The sequence below is a fragment of the Cyrtonyx montezumae genome, unplaced genomic scaffold (genome assembly GCF_038088225.1).
Source record: "Cyrtonyx montezumae isolate F1298 unplaced genomic scaffold, pur_monq_1.0 scaffold_23, whole genome shotgun sequence".
NCBI classification, from domain to species: domain Eukaryota; kingdom Metazoa; phylum Chordata; class Aves; order Galliformes; family Odontophoridae; genus Cyrtonyx; species Cyrtonyx montezumae.
Genome location: NW_027071970.1, coordinates 1562763 through 1583925, shown reverse-complemented (window position 1 = coordinate 1583925; position 21163 = coordinate 1562763). Strand labels below are relative to the sequence as shown.

Sequence of the window (21163 nt, the reverse complement as noted above, 5' to 3'; positions counted from 1 at the left end):
CTCAGAAGAGAGTCGGGTCCCTGACTTCCCTTTCAGTGCTTCACACCACTGAATAGAAGAAAACGAGAGAACTGGGTGAGATGACAATTCTCCATCCTCCTCTGTTAGCAGACAAGGTCCCATTCCCCTATAAATCTAGCTTTTCTTCCCAATTCACAGCAGCGCTGCTTGAAAATAACAGTTCAAGAAAGATGCTTCCACAAAGTAAAGCGAATGGTTTAATTTTGGACTGAACTGTCCAGGTCTGTCTACAGGAAATATACTCAGTTTGCAACACTGAAAACCTTTTGTTTCAGTTAAACTTTGGTGGTAAAGCACAATAAAAACTGTATTCAGGACAGGCAATCACACGTCTCTGTTGCAGTCCTCCCTCCCTCTCTCACCAGTGACTGAGAGAAGCATGCTGAAGACCTTTGCCACTTTGACACCATGAAGCTGTGCTGCTCTCTCACCCTCCACAAGGACTTGTTAACAGAAGAGCTTTTTAGGTGTACCTCGGGTATGCCCTAACAAGTTTACTCAGGTACTACAGAATAATATGTAAGAAGATTGCAAAGAAGATTGCAGTCATGACACCCATTTCATGTCTGTCACGGTAGAGAATCGTTGAGCCATCTAGGTTGGAGAAGACTTTGAAGATCATCAAGTCCAACCACCAACCTGGGCTAGCTGAGTCCATCAAAATGGAGCATTTCATGTGCCACAAGAGCCAGACTGTACCTTTGTGTGCTGTAGTGCAGTGCAAGCTGATCCAAGTGCCTCAGGTCCATGAGGAAGAGCAGTCCCTCCCACCCCATTCCACTCACATCCTTTGCAGCACAGCATGACAGCACCTCAATCCCATGCAGCAAACTTAACGGATTCGCAGAGATGTTCCAGGATCACACTGGAAACCCAAGTAGAGGTCCAAGTTTGGGCATGGTATCATAGTGGGGAAATGGGAGACATAAACCATCTCTCACTCTGCTGGCCAGCACTGCCACATGCCTGTTTCCAGCACCACTGGGCTTGTACCAGAACTGAACTGGAAGAGTTTCAAATACAGATGAATCCAATTCAGAACTAAAAAATTTAATGGTTCAACTCCTCGCTTTTAATGTTGTTGTAAAGAGCAACACACTTTCAATTTGTAACCACAACAAAAGGCTTTTAAACTATTAAAGCAATGCCTTGCTGTAAAAAAATAAAAAGGCTGCTTTATTGCAGATAATTGGCAAATCTGCCATATCAATATAGATGGCTGGGGAGAAGAAAACACTGCACTGCACAGAAACTATTCCTACATAATTTCTGGATTTCTATTAATTTCCTACCACAATCATATTCTTTCTTGTTTTTTTTTTTTTTCCATGAAAACTGTCCTTGGATTACTAGCTGCCCAATGAAAGAGTCCCAGATTTAAGTCTTCTGTTACAGGACAGGCAGAGTGCTCCAAGCTCACCGAGTTGCTGATTTTTTTTCCTGCATCAGCTATGAAAAGCTGCTGGAGAAAAAACAGACAAACAAACAAACCCTACTTATTTTAATATAAATAATACTATTTATTTATTGTTATAATAATCACCAGCATTGAGCGACTGCTTTTCCCAAGATTCCCCATGCAAACAACTCAATTTCTCCAACAAACCTGCACTTCGCTTTGCTGTGGTTCTCACATGTTCTAAATATCTCCGAATATGTATGTGAGAAGAAGCAGCAGGAGGATGAGCTATATTTTTCTAGCTATTTTCTCTTCTTATCCCCAGCCATCCAGTACTGTTATCTTAGATGGATAATTACACAACCATGAAAGTGAGCCTGCAAATTCAAGTTAAGCTTTGCAGACGAATAAAATAAAACCTGCTGAAATGGAGCAATAGCTGGATTGCATATGGTACAGACAAATTGAAAAAATTACACTCATATGGTATCAACATAGTATAATAAAAATGTCTGCCCACTAATCAAAAGCATTTCAACTACTTTTACTGGCAGTAATGTCATAATGAGATGAACAGCTTCCTCATACCCTCTCACATGAGTGAAAACAGAAGAGTGGAGGCGAAGGAGACAGGGGCTAAAAGCTGCTGCCATCCCATGATGGCTGGGAAGCAGGTGGTGAAGTGCTGAGCACATGTGGGAGGAGGCAAAGCTGGAGGCTGGGCACTGCTCTAATGAAGTGGTGCTGAAGAGGCAGACGATTTCACAAGGAGAAAAACATCAGGAAACTGGTCAAAACACAGGGTCTCATCTGAAAAAGCTCAACTGTGTTGGATAGCAATAGCCAGAACAAATTTGGGGAAGAGAAGGAGGGGGTCCTGATCTCCCTCCAGAGCCCCAGATGTCTTTATCGTTGCCTAATGACAATTATACTCAACCAATTAAGACACTGCTATCACAGTTGCATTGTTAGTAAGCCTTTGGCCCTGAGTGTTGATGGCTGACTAATTAGTGTTTGTGCAAAGTACAACTGCAACTAATATATAAACTGACAAATACACAAAAGAAAAACTGTTAACAGGAACGATTTCAAAACAGTCGATACTCTCCTCATTCAGTCCACGGCAGCAACAAAGACAGGCCACTTTCCTTCATGGCCTACTTACTGCTGGCACTGCACAACTGCACTGAAGCGAGCGGGTCAACCAGGCCGCCTCTGCGGCCCTGCTGGAACGGGACAGCCGTGTGGGCCCGTCGTAGGCTGCCTGCAGCACACCACTCCAGGGCAGGTCCCACTGCACCGAGTCGGTCCGAACACCAAAGACTTCTGATAAGACACTTCACAAACCGGTTTCCATTTTTCGTATTTTCTCTTAACAATTTGTAGCAAGAAAATAAAAAGGGGAATGAAAAACCTTTGTTTGACAGTCAGGTTCGATTTCCAGAAGGCAAAGTCTGTTCGGTTTCCAGATACCTGCGGTGATCAACAAAGCAAAACAAAACAAAAAAATCCAACAACTTTGTTTCAGGCAGTCGGTGACCATCTGTTAATACTCAAAAGATCTTATTATGAAGTCCTTACAGTGTCAATGCATTTTATTGATGTCAGTAGGAATTTTGCTCAAGTAACACTTTTTAGCTATAGCTCTGTTTGAGCGGATGCCTGGTGATAAGCAAGTAAAATAATGAGTATTTTGCCTTGTCTTGCTGCAACAAGCACCTCAGACCTTTCTCCCTTATTCCACCAAAGCAACTAATCTTCATGTGGTTAATCAAAGTACCTGCTCAGAGCCCCTCAGTAAGCTTAATAAGGTTCAGTGAAACAGGTGAGCCCAAGTCCAAAAGCTTTTGTTAATATGTTCCAATTGTCAAGCTCCATCTTCTCTACACAGATCAGGTAAGAAAGTAATTTTTCAGGATCTTCAACTGCGAAAGCTTCTTCATCAAATACACTGGAAACTGGAAGATACCTCAACTGCAACAGACGACCTCTGAAATTATTAAGTAGGTTCTACAAACGTCTTTATACTCAACATTAAGCCTACAGCTCTTCCCTGAAGAGAGGGAGGATAGAAAACTTAGAGCTTGAGACAGTTCATGAGTAAGGCAGGATGGAAGAGGCAGAAGTTCCTCAGCCTTCCCGCGTTCTCATTTACAATTAATTACAAATATTGATTTCATCACTACATATAAAACCAGCAGAAAGCTTGGCAATGGGAGTTCTTGAGAGAACTCTGGAAAAGCAGTCTGGGAGCAGTTAAGGAATGCAATGATGGAGTAAAGAGAGCTACTTTGTACTGCAGAAAGGAATATAAATATAAGGTGATGACAAAAAATGAAATACAAATGGAATAGAAAATATTTTTTTCTGCTATTACGTGGAGTGGCAGAAAGCTACACCACAAAGTGCAAGAAAAAAACGGAGGTAAACTAAAACGAGCATTTGAAACAATCACAACACTGGCAGAAGATTGTGAAGTAGAAAGGTAACGTCCGTGATTCCACCCAAACATCATTTGCTAGCTGTATGAGATCAGCTATGAAAAAAAGTACTAAATCTTGTACCAAAAATGATCTGAAAGCACTTTCAGGCTTAACGTGTAGGAAATGCACTCTGAGCATCCCTATGATCAGTTCCCAAAATCTCCTGCTGAAACTTTTCAGTTTCAAAAAGCTTCACTTTTCAGTTCATCAACCCACGTCCATCTGTGGACCACACTTAAGAGAAACTAAGCTGGGAAAGAGCATGTACCTTCCTTCTTATGGCCTTCTTTAGGAAATCATAGCTCTAGGAAGTGGGTTAAGCTGCTCAAGGCAGCAAGCAGTTTTTCTGTTATCTGTAACAAAATCAACATTTCACCATCCTTAGTGCTTCTGAACACCTCACTTTCTTATTAATTTTAAGTGCATGCAAATATCATACCAAGGGAACAGAAACAAGCCAAAGGGTTATACGGCAGGCAAAACACATTAATGAACACTTTAAAAAGAAGCTAGAGAAAGCCAAACTGTCTCCTCTAATTTCTTGTTTAAGGCCAAGGCTCTCCCATCATTAAGATCAAGGTTCCAGTGGCTTGCATCAGCCCACGACCATTACCAAAACCAGTTGCTCTGACCAAGGACACATGTTTCTGTGTACACTGCCTACAGCTTCTGCCACAAGAGGGAAAAATATATTTTTTTTTCAAGAGGATTCAAGAGAAGTTATTCTGTAATTTGGGAAGGATCTGGCACATCAGACTTCTGATGCAATAATATATAACCATGTAATGCAACAAATAGAACAATGTCTCAGTTTTAGACAGAGGAGAGAAAACATCATTAGAAGACGATGTGAATTGATCTGTTTGTATACCAGAATGGATGCAAACTGCAACATGCTGCAAGCAGCAGGGAGGAAAAGTACTGCCTGAACTTTCAGGCACTGATGGCAACTGAGGCTGGTTGGTCACAAACACTGTAAAAGTGAAACATCCAAGAAATTCACAAAAAGGGGTATGTCTGGTCTCAGCAGAAAATCAGGTTTTACAAGCTTGCACAGAACTGCTGCGACTTCAGAAGAGTAGGCATCACTATGTGCAAAGCAGATCTTACTGCAGCAAGGCATTCTTTGGCAACCAATAAAACCTGCAGGTAAACCAATAGCTTAATGGTGGGACAGAATGGCAAAGGAGCTGCCACAAAGCGTCGGTATCAAGCTTCCACTATTAGTTTCACCTGAAAGGCTCTTTTTCCCTACAAGATGACAGAGAAGCCAATGTGCTTGTCACTTAACACAACCTTACCTAACTCCAGTGGTTTGTCAACTGACTCCTCTGACCTCGTGATGTCATCCTGTTTTCAACCCTTCTAAAGGTGACTCACATGAAAAAACAGGAGCTCTGACACTTATTACTTCTTAACAATAACAGGAACGAGTGAAGAGGACACAAAAGGGTTGGGGAAGGTTGAAGGAAAAAGGCAAGTGTTTTTACATCCTTCCTTACTGCTCTGTTTGACATCCAGGCTCTCTGTCACTGGGAGCAGAGGAAGAATCTTATCAAAGCTGTAACATAATGCAAGTGAAATTCAAGCAATTAAATAAGGAAGGGGGCTTATCCAGGCTGTTTAAGATGCTGGTTTGTTAACTTTTATTCATTTTCATTACTAATTAATATTTTGGTTTCCTCAGGTCTGCACACTGAATTAGGATGCAAGAGCTAATAAATTCCTAGAGAATAAGCCCTACAGCAAGAAAAAAATAAATTAGACGATAGCTGACATGAAGTTTTTCAAAGTGCAGAGAAGTATTTTCAAGCCTTTCGGGCTAGTTTCACACATCATTATGAAGCTAAAAACAGTGGCAAGCCCATTTTTTAACTAGTCATTTGCAGGTCACCTTTGAGCAAGAGGAAAGTGGTGTGGGAGATGATCTTAGAGAACAAAGAAACTCAAGAGCAGAAACCACTTTTCTGCCTGTATTTTGCTCATAGTGACTTAAACCCAAAGGTTCACCTTGTCTGAAGATTCTGCAGTGTTTGAACTGCAGCTCCCATAAGACTCCTCCAGAATGAAGACTACCATATGAAAGTTATCTTGGTGCATTTAGCTTCTCAGCAAGACAGAATAAAAATGTATCATCACCTCTGAAAACAGTGATTCCTCTTTTGCTTCTTATTGTCTTTATTAAGCATCACTGCTCAAATAAAGGAGAAGTACCATCTGTGTCAGGTTGGCAACACCCTGAAAGGGGACATGTTAACCTGCAGAGTTACCAAGGCACTCGGAGCAAATGAATGTCAGAAGCTCTTAACTGAAAATAAATAGTGTAAAAAAGCTATGTAGGAAAGGAGGCAATACTTACACAGGAGAACGTGGAAACCCTCTGAGGTTAAAACATGAAGAGAAGAAGGCAGGGCTGACTCCCAGCCTGCCTCTGAGAGGTGCAGAGGCTCCACGCAGCATCTGCTAAATGGGTCTCTGGCACAGTGCAGGCACGCTCTTAGATCTCCACTTATGAAAGCTCTCAACTAAAAGTCTACCAGACTTCGTTTAAAGAAAACTGAAGAAAGAAAAAGCATCCAGTGTCATTGTATTTCTGTGCCTTTGGAATGGCATTCACTGGATTGCACTATGCACTATGGATCACTGCTGTTACTTTCACTTGGAAAGCTTTCAGAGTCACAAACTGCAGCAGTAAAGCCAAACTGCCCTCTCTGCAAGCATCAAAGATAACACAGTGCACAACAGAACATCAGCCATGATGTGGACTTGGCTTGGCTGTACACAGTGCTTACTGCACAGCTCTGGGACACCCACAGGTGAGGACTTGAGAGAGCCGTGCAGCAGGACAGCCCACAGCACACCTCTCATGCTTCACCATGAGATCCACGATGTAATGACACAACAGTTCAACAAGTGCTGGCCAGATTCATGCTCCAAGATCTGTATCTCAGGGAGGACCTAAGCTCTGACTACAAACATTACAGTGCGCCTGTCAACACTATTAAGAGGAAGAAGAAGTACTGATTTCACTGTTTGTATGTGTTCCTGCTTCAAGAACTCTGATTTGACTAAGGTTTTATTAATGTAAGGTGAACAAATGCAGGCATTCTGTACTGAGACCACGCACACAACAGCATTAAGTACAGTGAACCTAAGCAGCAATAGTAATTTATACAAGCCAAGTAAGCAGGCATATAATTGCTTTAAGTAAACTCTGACTTAAAGAAGAAAGTACATTTGAATTGAATATGGATTGGGAGGGGGGGAAGACAACATCTTTAAAGAAGATCCTCTGAGACATGTAACTGTAGAAAGGCTGGCAAATACAACATTGATTGGGAGTGAGGTAACCACAAACACCACTGTCTCAAATGAAAAGGGATTCAAGGTCTGACCCAGAAAACAAGCATCGTAACCACTGGGATAAAAATTTAATGATAAACACAAGATGCTCTGCATGCAGGCCAGATTGAATTATCTGATGTCAGCCAGTAAATGCAAGGCTCTCTGAGAAAGAAGAGCTGCTCACAGCCACCTTCAACTCACAGCTCAGGTTGCACTTAATCAATCCTTGATATTCTGCCATCTTCTGGCTTGAGCTTTGGCAGCAGCACATAGAAAATACAGGAGACTGCAAGAAAATAGGCACATTTCTCTAAGGGAGAACCAACTCTGTCTAGCCCATCTCTGCCTCTTTGCAAGAGATTATTAAAGAGATCCACTCTGGGACCAGTTCAGGCAAGCTATGTCTCTGTGGATTACACTCACAGCCAGTGTTATAAATCACTCTGTCCACAACCTGTACAAATTCCCTTTTTGAAAGATTAAAACAACTCTACAGCAGCTAAAGTAAAGCTGCATCATTCTGCTTTTCTGCAGAGTTTGAACCAGTATAATGAAGCATGATGAAAGATCAGGTCTATTACACCACAGGTTCACATCAAATACCATTTTTCTGAGGCTTGCTCCAAGGCCCAAAATACACAGTATTTGTGCTGGAGAACTTCTCTCTCAACCCTCCTCTGTTATTGTTGTTTGTTTTTTAAATTCTAGTTTGTAGAACCATTCTCTGATCTCCCAAGATCCCAACTGCACCTCTGGAAAGCAGGGAGCAGCTGCTATGCACCGCCACAGTTCCCAGTGACAAAGCAGCCCGTAATGCCTGGCTGGCCTGGCCGTGCTCAGACATGAGTGCTGCAGCTGCTCCCTGAAGTCAGGCATCAGAAAACCTGCTCACAACTGAGTGGCCCTATTTTTCTCCAGGGCAGCAACCTGTCTAGAGAAGAAAAAAAGGTAAATGATGCCACAAGCCACAGCTTACAAAGCCACATAAAATACAATACACCTAATTAGCTCTAAGATCACCACCAACTTTTCCAGTCCAGCAAGGTCACACATCTCTTCAGCTTTATGCACATGGCAAATCTTGCTGTAATCTATGATTATTCACATGTAAAGCTAAGCACATAAGTGCGTGCGAAACTAGAGATATAATCATTAAATGTAACAGGTAATTGATATTTATACTGAGAAGAAAATTGACTTTTGTTAACCTCAGCTATTAAATTACTTCTTCAATACTATGAGAACGCAACAGCGAGCTATTGATCACTAGATTCATTACACTTTTATGACAAATTTGAAAGCACAATGCCATTAAGTAGAATACTACAGTTGGGAGAGAAAGGGGTGAGTGATGTTTGCATTTAAAGGACAAAACAGAAAACCTGCAATCTACTGAATACTCACCAAATGCATGTAACTGACAAAGAATTTCCCTACACAACCAACTAACATCTTGTTGGTTTTAACTGGTTTGCCTTCCTTGTCCTTTACTACTGCATATGTCATAAAAACATATACAAAAGTACTGCAACTAAAAAATTTGAGAAGAGCATGCTGGAGACCTGACAAAAAAAAATTTCATTATTCATAGACAGAGGAACTGGAAATCTTAGTCCTGAAAAGTGCATTCTCTCAGGTTGTGAAAATCACAAGATGAGAGAAGCGTTGCGTAACAATGACCTGTATATGAGACCTGTCTGCAAGACATTTCAGGCAGCAGATGCTTCCACCTTTCATAGCAGTAGTTGTATTTTCTTACAGTTCCATGTTACTAAATTATTTGGATGGTTTTTAAGATATTGCTGAGGGACTGCAGTGTTCTATTGTCTTGTGGGCTTTGATCATCGCTGGCAAAACAACAAATTCACCTTCTTCTGGGCAAGATTCACAGAACAGCTTTCAGTTCACAGCAATTTATGAGATGCTTTCAGAGATCCAAGTATCAAAGCAGTGTGAGGGGGAAGAGGTAAAAAGCAATGGAACTCATACAATTTTTGTGTTCTAATACTCTATAAACATTTATTTTACCAACCAGGTAAAGTCAACAGTTGAAATCTAAGTTCCTCATGCTGTTCCATCAAATGTATATTCACAGCTCCAGAAAAGGATACCACGTTCTTAAAATTTGTTTTCTAAGAGGAGGGAAATGATTGAAAAGTAATTGGAATGAAGACCCTAAGCCACTTTTCCCTTTAGATGTCTCTCAACTACATTTGTGAACCTTGTGGGAACCTCAGTTCCCCAACTCCTTTCACTATGCCAACAAAGGACAACTCACCAGCAGACTCAGGAGTACTGGAAGAACTGAGAACCAACATGAACAGATTGTCTGAAACCACCTACACCTGACTTCTGCAATACACCAAGCTAATGGATGGCCAATTGAGTTTAATATTCAGGATTAATCTCTTTTGTTTATTAATTCTTTAGAAATTAAATTTATTCTGCCTACTTTCTACATACTGCCTATTTGGATATATACACAATGGAGAAAATGAAGAAAAAGAAGAGCTGGAGATTTTGGCAGTGGCATGGTGACAACTGGGGTTTCTGGCTCCCAAAAGAAGTACAGGAGGTTTTCATTAGAGACAGTGGAGCAGATACAGTAGTGCAGACCTCTAGCCAAGGCTGGGCAGCACAGTTCCCAGGCTTGAAGGGCACAAAGGAAGGCAGGCTGCTCTCTGCAGAGCTCTCTCCCAGCTGCAGCATCAGCCCTTGGGGACCTGCAGGGTCTTACCAAAGCCTCTGGCCAAGGGAAGCCTCAACATCAGGTAGGAGGAAGGTGAGACCTGCTATACAGCTGCAGTTTCTCAAGCCTCTTCTCATGGCCACTAACGGGGTTAACCACTGTGTGGCACTGCCCATCCAGAGGTCACAGACTGCACGTGTCTTTGACAGACATGTTTTCATTGCATGGAAAGCAGAGAAAGAGAAGCAACGGTCAGTGAGACAACAAGGCAGCAAAGAACAGGAAACAAGACCTCAAAGCAAAGTAGTAAAGCAAGTGGGAAAGCATCTAGTAAATAGTAGAAACAACAGCGATCGTAATAAAGCTTAAAAATCTCCTTTTATTCCTGCTGTCTTCTCAGTTACATATCAGCTCTTAGTTGCCTACCAGAATTCAAAAGGGTTTCAAGGTATATGGGAGTTACCTACATACAGTGTATTTCAGTCACCTTCCCTGTAACTGATGAGTGAATTTTACATCATTTTACAGGCAGTTTTCCTTTCATTCTGCAACATACAATCATGCCATACCACAGAGTGACATCACAAAAGGACAATGTCCTCTGCCCTGTGGTATCATTTCTATTTACTAGTGCGACTTCTGTGGGACTAACAATTACTGAAAGCAAGCAGAATACAGCAAAACTTTACCTCAACTGATGCAAGTCATGGCAACCTCCACCAAGAGTTTGGGAGGTTCTTAAACCACTATTTTGAAAGCATAAGAGAAGTGAATAGCTAACACTAAGTCACAGTTCTGACACAGTTCAATGCTGTGAAATGAGGAGGTTGAGTTTCTCCATGTTTTTTTTTCCCCCATACCATCTCTTAAAAAATAGTGGAGAACAGAAACAAGCCTAAATTTATCTTGCCCCAGGACACACTGACCTTTGCGATCAAAACAGTTTCACAGAAGAAAAAAAGAAAAGAGTTATTACTTTTTTCCCAAGTATTCCCCAATACACATCTACTTCATTTTGAGTGCTTCTGCAGCGAAGTAATGGATACAGCAGTTCATTAGAACTAAGGCTTTACAGGGACTATACTTACCTAAGACAGCACTACAACAAAACCTTGCACTGCTGAAGTGATTTGTAGATGCCTGTAATTATTGCTTACTGTAGGGCCAAAGTTTCTCACCCACAAAGGAAGTGCAGCCAAAGAAAAAAATGCCTAAAATGGGTACTTCTTTTGAATTTGTTAAAAAAAACAGCACAAGATTTCAAACAGTGAAGAGCAAATGAGCACTGTACAACATCACACTCACCCAGCAATAACAACTCCATCACAAGAGTGGACATCACACAGGATTTTTCCCAGCTCGTACTGCAGCTGACTCACAGCACCACTGCGGTTCTGCACAGAAAGACAAGACCTGCTGTTAGTATTGCAATTAATTCATCTACCAAGTTCATCTGCCTCCACATGGGAAACTCCTGAGATTTACTGTTGCTGCTGAGAAGTTGCAATGCAGTTGAGAGAGAAGACCCATCTATTTCATGCTTGCCTCCTGGAACTTTTTACAGGCAGAAGAAGAATGAGAAAGATGCCATCATTCACCATTATCATTTGTAATTGTTAAGCAGAGAAATGCAACTATCACATCAAAGAAATGATACCTTTCTTTTTGCCAGGATATGTAATGAACAGAGAAGGAGCCTTCATCTTAAAGGTTGACTGTCAGTATCAAAGGATGGATGAAGTAAAAACATCTTTCACCAAAGTCATGGGAGCAGAGCTACAAACAAAGACCCATTCCCAAAAGCAACCAGTCGTCAAGAAAATAAGAAGTGCTACAGCTGGGGCAAAGCCTCATAAATCCCTCAGCAGCTTGACCCTTTTAAAGAAGCTGCAATACAGAAGATCAGCTTTTCAGCGCCACTTGTTTGAACCAGGTTCCCATTTTAGTCCAGCATCTGGATCCCATTAAGCCAATCTCTCCCTTTTACCTTCCAGTTGGTTCTCAGAGCACGCTCTCTGGCACGGCAGTCCTTCAGGGCGAGCTTCCAGCATGGCCGAGCAGAGATGCTCACATCCAACAGGTATCCTTCCTGTTGGCACAGCCGGTACCACAGCACTTCATCTTCTGCAAGCACTTTCCATGTTCTGCTGACCTGGAAACCAAACATACATATCTCACATTAAATCATGTCACGTTGCATATAAAACAATATGTAACGTTTCTGTTGATTCTTTTGAGAAAAACTCAGTCAAAATACTCAGTTTCCACTCCGCTAAAACTCCATGACACAAATAGCAGTGTTAGGTGGCCACACTGCCAACGTCTGAAGTAAGTGCCACAGAAAATTTGGAAAGGAAAAGGAGCAAGAAAACAATAAAGGCAGCATTGTAAGCTTTGAGTGAAAATAAATTCATATTTTTGCATGCGTTAAGAAAAGCTTGCAGATCAACGCCATCATCCTACTGACAATGCCTGATTAGGTTGGGTGACATTAGTGATTTATAACCTATTGTATTACAGTATGCATAAATAGGAATGAATTATTAAGTTTTTCAAGTAGCCTCAAGTTGCTGTCCATTTCAGGGAAAGCTGCTTCATCAAAACCAACTGTGGGCTTAGAATTAAAGATTCAAGAGGTGAGAGGCAACTTAAGTAGCATCTGTAATTCTTAATTTAAAAAAAAAGAACAAAAAACAAATTTAACCAATGAAAACTGCTGCCAGTGAAAGCAGTAATCAATTGTGCACTGTTTCCAGAAGACTGAAACAAAGCTTCTCGGGCTGACATCATTTTAGCAGCTTACAATTAAGTCCCCAGTGTCAAGATCACACCAAAAATCTCTGTCTTGCATTGATACAGAACCCCACAGCATCACCCCATGTCTACGTGCCATTTCTTCCATGTTTACACACTGGCACAATATGGCACAGTAGGAAGAAATTGACTACATTACTCATCCTCTGTTTTATAAAATTACCCCCCTTTATATTTAGTTATCAACACACATGCTTTGATCCAGCCCTGCTAGAAATAGCTTTTAAATACAAAGCGCAGCCTCACAAAGTGGTGCACATTACGAGGAGCACCGAAGGTGTGAGGTCCCTGCAGCTGGTGCAGGGCTGCAAGAAGTCCCTGTGTGCTTCATAGTGCCCAGCAGCAGGACGTGTGCTCAGCAACAAGCAGGACGTGCCCCTGAACACACGGTGAAGCTCCTGGCTGGTTTATTTACACTGCGCTGCCTCCGCTGGGCTTGTTGCAGAAAGACACACGTAACAGTTCTGCTCACAAAATCCAGCATCCCACCCCATTAGGAAAGAAGAATTGCATCATGTTTCATGATTGTTTCTTTGAGGAAAAAATGAAGAGCAACCTGCAGGTATTTTAGGATCTGATACCTGCACATGAGAGAAGCTCTCAGGGAAGAATACCCAAGCCCAGCAGGTAGCACTCCACCATTCCACTCTGCCACCAAAACATTCAGAAGACAGACAACTGCTCTCCACCACCAAAGGAATCAGTCTGGCTGGGATGATGGCTCCCTTACTAATTACCAAACAGTACTGGGCACCTCCAGCACCATGTGTCATCTTGTGCTACAAAAGCAAGAACACCCATGTGTAACGCTCCTGACACTGCTCGGGAAGCTCACTGGGAAAAGATATATATACTTTCAAACTGCTGCAGTTCCATGGTGAATTTGCTCTGAAATCGATTTTAGAGCAATATAAACCCATATTACTGCTCAAAGGAAAAACCAAGCTGCGCTGGCTGTCCTCACAAAGGAGCAGAGCACCCAGCCAAACGGCCAGCAGCACAGGTCCCTCTCCTGGCCCCAGAAGGGAGCACGCTGCTGCTGACAGCCAGGAGGCAGCTTCTGTCCGTGCACCAACCTAACCAAGCCCAATTCTGCCCACTTTTCCTTGCTTTTATGGAAAAAGATAAACAAAAAAAAGGAAAACACACACCATTGGAGTTTGCCAAAGCAGTGTTTGTGCAGAGCTTTCTGGTTTCAAGGCTATAAAAGTATTCCACAAAGACAGTTACAAAAAAAAAAAGAGAAGGGGAAGACAACTGCATAAAACCTAGATGCCTATTCAGCTTTCAGGAAAAAACATTCGAGGGGAATAGCCATCCTATCCTATTATGATTTTTTCTTTTTTTTTAATCAAATTACAATGAATCCTGCTGCTTTACAGGCACGACTTTCCAACGGGTCCCTAACGCAGCCTTTTCTTAACACACCAAAACTGGCACAGCAATCCCTGTAAAAGCCCCACTGAGCGAGCCTCAGCTGCAAGAGCCCTCTAATAAAAGTATCTCGAGCATTTTGCTTTACAGCACCACTGTGAGCTGCCGCATTAAAACCAGCCATTGGCTCCATGTCAGCTTTATTGGAGCTGCCTGACTCGGGGTTTCAGGTGAGGCCCCAAAAGCCAGAGCATCACAGCTTTATGTGCACGCACCCACACATTCTGCTCGTTGGAGAGGGGCTGAGGCATGCAAAGCTCTTCTGAAATGACAGACATAATTATTTCCAAATTTACATGACATGCCAGCTCCTACAATGATCAATAACAACATCTTACAGGGTTGTTTATAGATTTAGAGGCTGCGATTTAATTTTGTCATTAGTGTTCCTGTTATCATTTCACTATGATTCTCAAAGCAACTTGGGTTTCCCCTGAGCTCCGCACAGGAACAATTTTCTGTGTGGAGTTCAGCAAGCAATAATGCTCTGAAGGACTTCAGAGGCTTTTGCTGACATAGGTTTTGCTGTCTGGTTTTGTGTTTGGGGATTTCTTTTAATTATTACTTGGTGGTTTTTTTTTGCAAAAGCAAGCAAAACGAAGTAACTAAAGAAATCCACCTCTTCCACTGAATCCTAAACTCTTCTAATCCTGTCTTAATCAACTGGCTCAAATCCTAATGAAGGTTTATTCATCCCTCCCCATCTGATAACTGCCTTTGCTTCATTAGGTTTGTTTTCTTCTCTGGTCACACAAAGATAGATTCAAGGTTCATTTGCTGAATCCAGGGGCCTCATTTTGAAGTATCTGGACTTTCAATTCAGTACAATACTTAGCGCCAAGTAGTATTTCAGCCAAAGCCATTCAGATGCACATTTACCAGGTGGAAGCTACTCATCTTTTCAATTCGCAGCCATAATGTTATTTTAAGTCTCATCCTAAATCCTAAGCTCAGGAAATCCTCATCCATCTCTTTCTCTGCTCCCCCTGCCCTAGCTGGGAGAAGGGTGGGTAATTATTTGCACCCATACACAATCACAATACAAAAGTATGAACATAAAATACCTAAGATTTTATTTTTCATGTTTCTGAATGTTGAAAACCAGTTCGACAATTCCAGATGCCTTAACAGCAAGCACCTGAAATTCTCTATCTGTGCAAGACAATTCATTCTTAAATTCCTAGAAACAGGCTTTCTTGTCCTAGATACATATACAATTGCTGTGTTGGTAAACATTTCCAAGTGTCTCTCAGATGAGAACACCAACAGTTCAAAGACAACTTCCCAGTGATCTGTTCAGAAATAGAACTCTGCCCTAGTGTTGCTAAAATTCAATGCATGCTGTCTGGTAGTGTTTCCCACCACAAAATGTAATTTATGTGGCCTCTGGTATTTACTAGAAAGCAGTCACACAACAGAAGAGCACAGAGCTTCACACACTGGACACATCACCTTACTGCAAAGCTGACAGCTTGAGATAAGATCCTAAGGCCACGAGCAAAGCCCAGCCCCAGATAACACAAAGAGCTCTGATGTTCTCCATGCCCACAGTGGCCCAAGTGATTGTTTTCCTTTTTTCCTCCACATTAGGACCACAACGAAGGAGAACCTGCTCGCATCCCCATCACAGCAGTCACAAAAGAGTCACTCATTGCATGGATCCTTCTTTTAACAGCCAGACAAAAAAATAAATCAAAAGATACTCCTGACTGTAGGACCAGCACAAGCATAGGACAAAAAGCATGGCTCTGCTGAGACACTGAGTCCCAGACACCTTTCTCTGCTTGCTGAAAACAGGGGATATCAGTAGGGACTGGTCTGCTGGACGCCATTGGGTATCACACGGCTACTGCACACCTGCCAGAGCTCAGGAACTGATGACACCATTAACTGCCATGCTGAACATGGCTTCAGTGTTCCAAGTGCCATACGGATAGCTTGTGTTTTATGGTACCAATTCCAAAAAATCAAAGAAAAGCTGTGGGGAAGAAGGGGAGGGGGAAATATCAGGGTGAAATTAAAGTTCTCCAGAGCAGTCTGTGATGTGATTAAATCTCAAAGAGACTCTGCAGTCGGGCTACTTTACTGTTAGTTGGTTACCAATTTGGCTTAAAGAACTAAGAGAACAGGTTTTCTCCAAAGCCACTCGCATAGCTCATGATGCCAATTCCACTGGCTGGCCCAATTTCACTGAAGTCCCAGGGTGCCTTAATAAAAAAACCTTTCTACACTAACAACATAAAGCAGCAGGGCTTTCCATTTAACAGAAGAGGGCTTCCCCCCACCTCCCTTCAGAAGACAAAATCATCAAGAGAAAAATGAGAATTATATTTATTTTTATTGCTCTGCTTTTTATTTGAACACGTCAAAAGAAGCCAGCTCCGCACTAAAAGCATTGGATATCCATCTCATTGGGAGAGCCTTGTGAAGCACTGGGCATGTGCTCAGCTACCTGCCAGCTGCCACAAAGGAGCAACTGACTCAGTCTTCGAAAGCAAATGAGAAACGTGGAAAATCTGCTAAGTGTTAAACCCATCCTCTGAGAATAGATTCAAATTTAAAACAAACGTGACAGAAAGAAACTGAGTGCAGCTCAAGCACAGCGAAAAGGAGCAGCCCTGCAGCAGCCAAGCTTTTTGCTATGCCACGAGGTAAACTGATCATGCCTGAGAGAAACAGAAGAGAGACTAAAAGCAATCCACTCCCCAAATGCAATCCTGTTCCATTTTGTGGAATGTGGCCTTAACTGGCTGTATCTCCCTATATCAAATGTCTGAAAGTCAGACCTATTTGAAAGCTTTATTCTTCTAGACAGCACCAAGAATCATTCCAGAGAATGTTTTTCCTTTGCTCTAGAAGCCCCACGTGAGGGTGTATTTTTCTCTTAGCAGCCCATGTTCCTATAAGGCATTAGCAAGTCACAGATTTAAGCAATAAAGACCCATAACTACTTAAAACTGTGACTTCCTCAGACTTTGAAGACCAATGTTTGAAGACCAATTTAATTTCAGCACGTGTCATTTGGTTGATGCTTGCATTAAGTTTGCCATCCACTACAAAGCTTTACCCTGTTGTTACACATTAACATTTCTTTATCTTACAAACAGTCCATGGAATATTTCCAGTTCAGTACAAAGAACCACTTGGATTGGATTTTAATCAGCAGCAAAATGTGTTCTGTATGTAAGAGTTCAATGGACTCCAGCCTGAAGCACTAAACAGTGTCAACAAGAGGAGATGGCAGTTCACATTCACAACACTACTTTACAGGGTAATCAGCACTTGTTAAGTTTGCTTTGGAGACTCATTCAGAGAGGAGGATCATCTTTTACTGTGTACAGAAAGGAGACAAAGAGGCTCAAGTGCATGGGATGAGCAATCTAAGTACAGTCAGCTGTGTGTATGTTAGTGTGGCTACTTGGAGAGAGAGGCTGTTAGTGATGACACAAGAACTATGTCTGAGATCACACCAGTGAAAGTGCCACCACAGAGTACGGTCAAAGAATGATATAAACCTGGGGGAGGGAGGAGGAAATCAGTATCACTTAAGAATTTAGCCTTGTATTAAATTACTAAAGACAAATACCTGCTACTCTACAACATCTGTCAATTGAAAAGTTGCTGGGGGTTGGGAGCAGCTTTATTGCCATTCTAAAGAGCTGAGCTCTCAGTCTTCCAACAATACAGTCACCTGCTTCTGACTACACTTGCTTGAATTAAAAGATCTCTGAAAACATTTCTTTTAAATTGTAAGGTTTTGGTTATGTGCAAGTCACTAAAGTTTGGGTTGATTATACCTGATTGGAGGCTATAAATCTAGCTCAATTATTATTACTTTTCAATATGCAGTTTGGGAAGAATTTCCAGTAACTACAATCAGCTGAGCCACTAGGGCTAACACACACATTCCCTACATCAAAGTGCCTCACTGCTGCTCGACCACATGTACTCATCTGACATGGGAAGCAAATTGCCACCACTGCTCACCTGAGCACACTTTCCCAGTTCAGCCTTCCCCAGATACTGAAATATCTTCAGTGCCAGTTCATACGGCAGATGGACATCAAAGAAAGGAACCTCATTGATTTCATTCTGGAAAGACAAAAAGAAAGAAAATAATGTGTTAGGCTCCTTTACTGCATAGCCAAATAGCAGCAAAAGTTACGGTGGTATTAAGAAAGAACAGTTTATCCTCAGCACTATTACACTTTCATAACAAAGGCAGAAGTAATCCATCTTCTCCATTCCTAAGGGCACAACATCAGGCAGCTCATACTGGCATGAGGGCACCCCAGCTACACTCTGCTCACTCTGAGCCACAGCGGGCAAAGTATATTACACTGCTAAGTGGAGCTACAAAGTAAATCAAAGAAAATAATAAGGATTATCTTTTGTCACGTGGCACAGAAAGGCAAGGCAAGCTGTAACACAACTATTTCTCTAAGGTCTCAGTGTCAAAAAAGACCAAACAGATGATGGAAAGTGAAGGAATATTTTGATATAAAAACTGAGCAAAGATGATGCTGCTATTTGCTTCCATCCTTCATCAGTGACACCAGTTTCTTTTTTTACAGGGAGTATGTTGGAAGGGCCACTGCTTCAACTCATCACCACAGTAACATCTGCAAACCAAAGAATCCATTGCTTCTGTGTAATTGCCAAATGCAGCACAAATTCTATTCCTAGCTGGGCTTTTTATTCTAACGATCTCATTAATAAATCTTCCTGCAATTTTTGCATCAGATTTGTCCTCTATTCCATTTCTGCCTGGAGATTCCAATGTTACTATACTATACAATACAGAGAGTAGAAAACCAGCTAACTGTAAACATTTCTGTATGTCACCCACTCTAAAGTTTTGTGCTCCAGTGTTTTTCTGAGTTTTTTTGTTTGTTTGTTTTGTTTTTCTGGTGTTTGCATCCTCTCCCCAAGTGCCACAGAAGAAAATCTGTGCGTTCCCCTTCCCCAGAAGTGCTCCAGGCCATGGATGGGGCCCCGGGCAGCCTGATCTGGTGGGAGCAACCAGCCCAGAGCAGGGGCTGGGCGGGCTATAAAGGTCCTTCCAACCCAACCACGTATACCACCAGTCAGCCAGGCCAGCTGAGACTGTACTCTGACTCCTAGCACTTCTCTGGCCCTGACATCTTTGTTTTTCAGCAGGTCTCTTCTACACGAGCTTCCTGCTCATTAAAACCTGGTCTCTGCAGTGCCAATGAAGTGGCAAAAACAGACAACACCGGGTTTATTTAAAGCAGTTACACAGGAAAACTATTGCATAATACACTGAAAGGTTTGGAAGTATACCACACACTGGAGACGAGTGTGCAGACAGCACAAAGATGGGCACTGCTCCCACTGGGCCACTTCAGCAGGACAGCAGCAGCCCCTAAGAACCAAACTCTGCCCCTGTGCTGAGGCTGCTGGCAGCCCGCAGTGGCCCTCCTGCTCTTGTCCCTTCTTTTCCCTCCCAACGAGGCCCACAGGCACCACTCCCCACTGTGGGTTTGCACAAACACTGTCTCCATGTGGCTACAACTGATTCCATCTCCAAAGGAGACACTAAATAAATAAATGGATTCTGAGTGCGTTGCCACGGCCACACACAGGCAAAGCCTGAGCTGGGCAGATGTGAACCAACCTGGTTCTTGGAGCCACACAGCCCAAATGAGAGAAGCCACGCACAGAGCTTAGCCCCAGGCTTATGGGTTTGGGCACAGCACCATTATGAGCACACTGCTTCCAAATTGAAGCTGACCCATGCCCAACCAGAACCCAGCCTGTGTGTGTGTGTACCAAAGATACATCACACACGGGCTGCCTACAGCCCAGCCAGTGTAGGCACAGCACAGCACTGACAGCTCACTCAGAGAAAAGGGCAAAAAGGACAACAGCAGCCATGCAGATTGATAAACTAACCTATAGGAGAACGTGCAGCCCCACTGTGAGCGCAAGCAGCTAATTCAATTTTAAATGCACACCTAGAATGGCATGTGTAAATGTCAGTGCTGGTGAGCAGCAGTGACATGGTGGAGTGCAGGATGAGCACAGCCCTGGGGCTGCTGCCCCTCTGGACAGGTTCCTGGGGACCAATGCAGAGCTGATTCCTTGCACGGATCGATCTATCCCTTGCATGCAGAACTTTAATCTGCTCCTTTCCATTACTTTTTTAAAGGAAGAGTAAACAGCCACAATGAAGCCAGTGAGAAAAACAGGTCTTCACTCAGTTTTCCAATGCTGCAAATAGTGTTGCATTTAAAGGATTTGCCAGCATAACTTTTAACGGGCTCTTTCCCAATTCACTCTTCCATGCAAAGATCTCACACTTGTTCCCCTGCTACGCTACAGTGTCATAACACGGGGCATCCAAAACACCCACACTGGAAAGCTCCAATAAGGAGAAGAAGAAAAACCAAAGTCCTTCAAGAAAAACGCCAAAACGGCGCTCCGAAGGAAAGAAAATCGATCTGCGCGGCTACGGGGCGCACACACACAGCCGACATCACGCATGTTCTGACGGCCCAGGCCTTGCCGGTCCCCCCACAGCCCAGGCCAGCCCTCGCCCAGCAGCCCGCCCTACCAGGTCGCGGATGAGCTGCCCCAGCAGGTCGTCGGCCTCACCCCCCGCGGCCTCCTCGCAGGGCCGGGAGGGCGAAGGGCTGCGCGGGACCGGGCTCTCGCCGCTCAGCAGGTCGCAGGCCAGCGCCAAGCAGCCCGTCCCGTCCCTGCCCGGTCCTTCCGCCGCCTCCCTCCGCCGCTTCTTGCTGCCCGCCGCCAGCTCCTCCCGCCATCGCCGGCGGAACAGCTCCAGCTCCGCCGAGTCCTCGGCCATGGCGGCGAGGGCCGGCTCGGCCCGGAAACCGCTCCCCGCGTGCGCGCGTTCCGCGCCGCAAAGGTTCCTACCCCGCCGCCACCGCGCGGGAACGCGGCACCGAGCGACGCCGCCATTTTGTGTGTGACACAGAGCGCGAGGCGACGGCG

General features: G+C 43.3%; 1 protein-coding gene across 3 annotated transcripts in view; it reads right to left on the bottom strand.

Annotated features, from left to right (window-relative positions):
* Positions 1-21163, bottom strand: part of FBXW8 (F-box and WD repeat domain containing 8) — a 46403-nt gene that overhangs the window by 24375 nt on the left and 865 nt on the right. Inside the window, exons 1-4 of one of the 3 annotated variants that reach the window (XR_010622372.1) lie at positions 20763-21074; positions 18173-18277; positions 11925-12089; positions 11243-11331 (exon numbers count right to left, since the gene is read on the bottom strand). Coding sequence is in view for 2 of the 3 variants with exons in the window: in XM_065738756.1 (XP_065594828.1) it covers positions 11243-11331; positions 11925-12089; positions 18173-18277; positions 20763-21014 (611 nt within the window). In the remaining variant the exon portion in view is untranslated. Of the gene's footprint in view, positions 1-11242; positions 11332-11924; positions 12090-18172; positions 18278-20762; positions 21083-21163 lie in introns of those variants that run through there. The other 2 variants (XM_065738756.1, XM_065738755.1) reach the window with 2 other exon arrangements.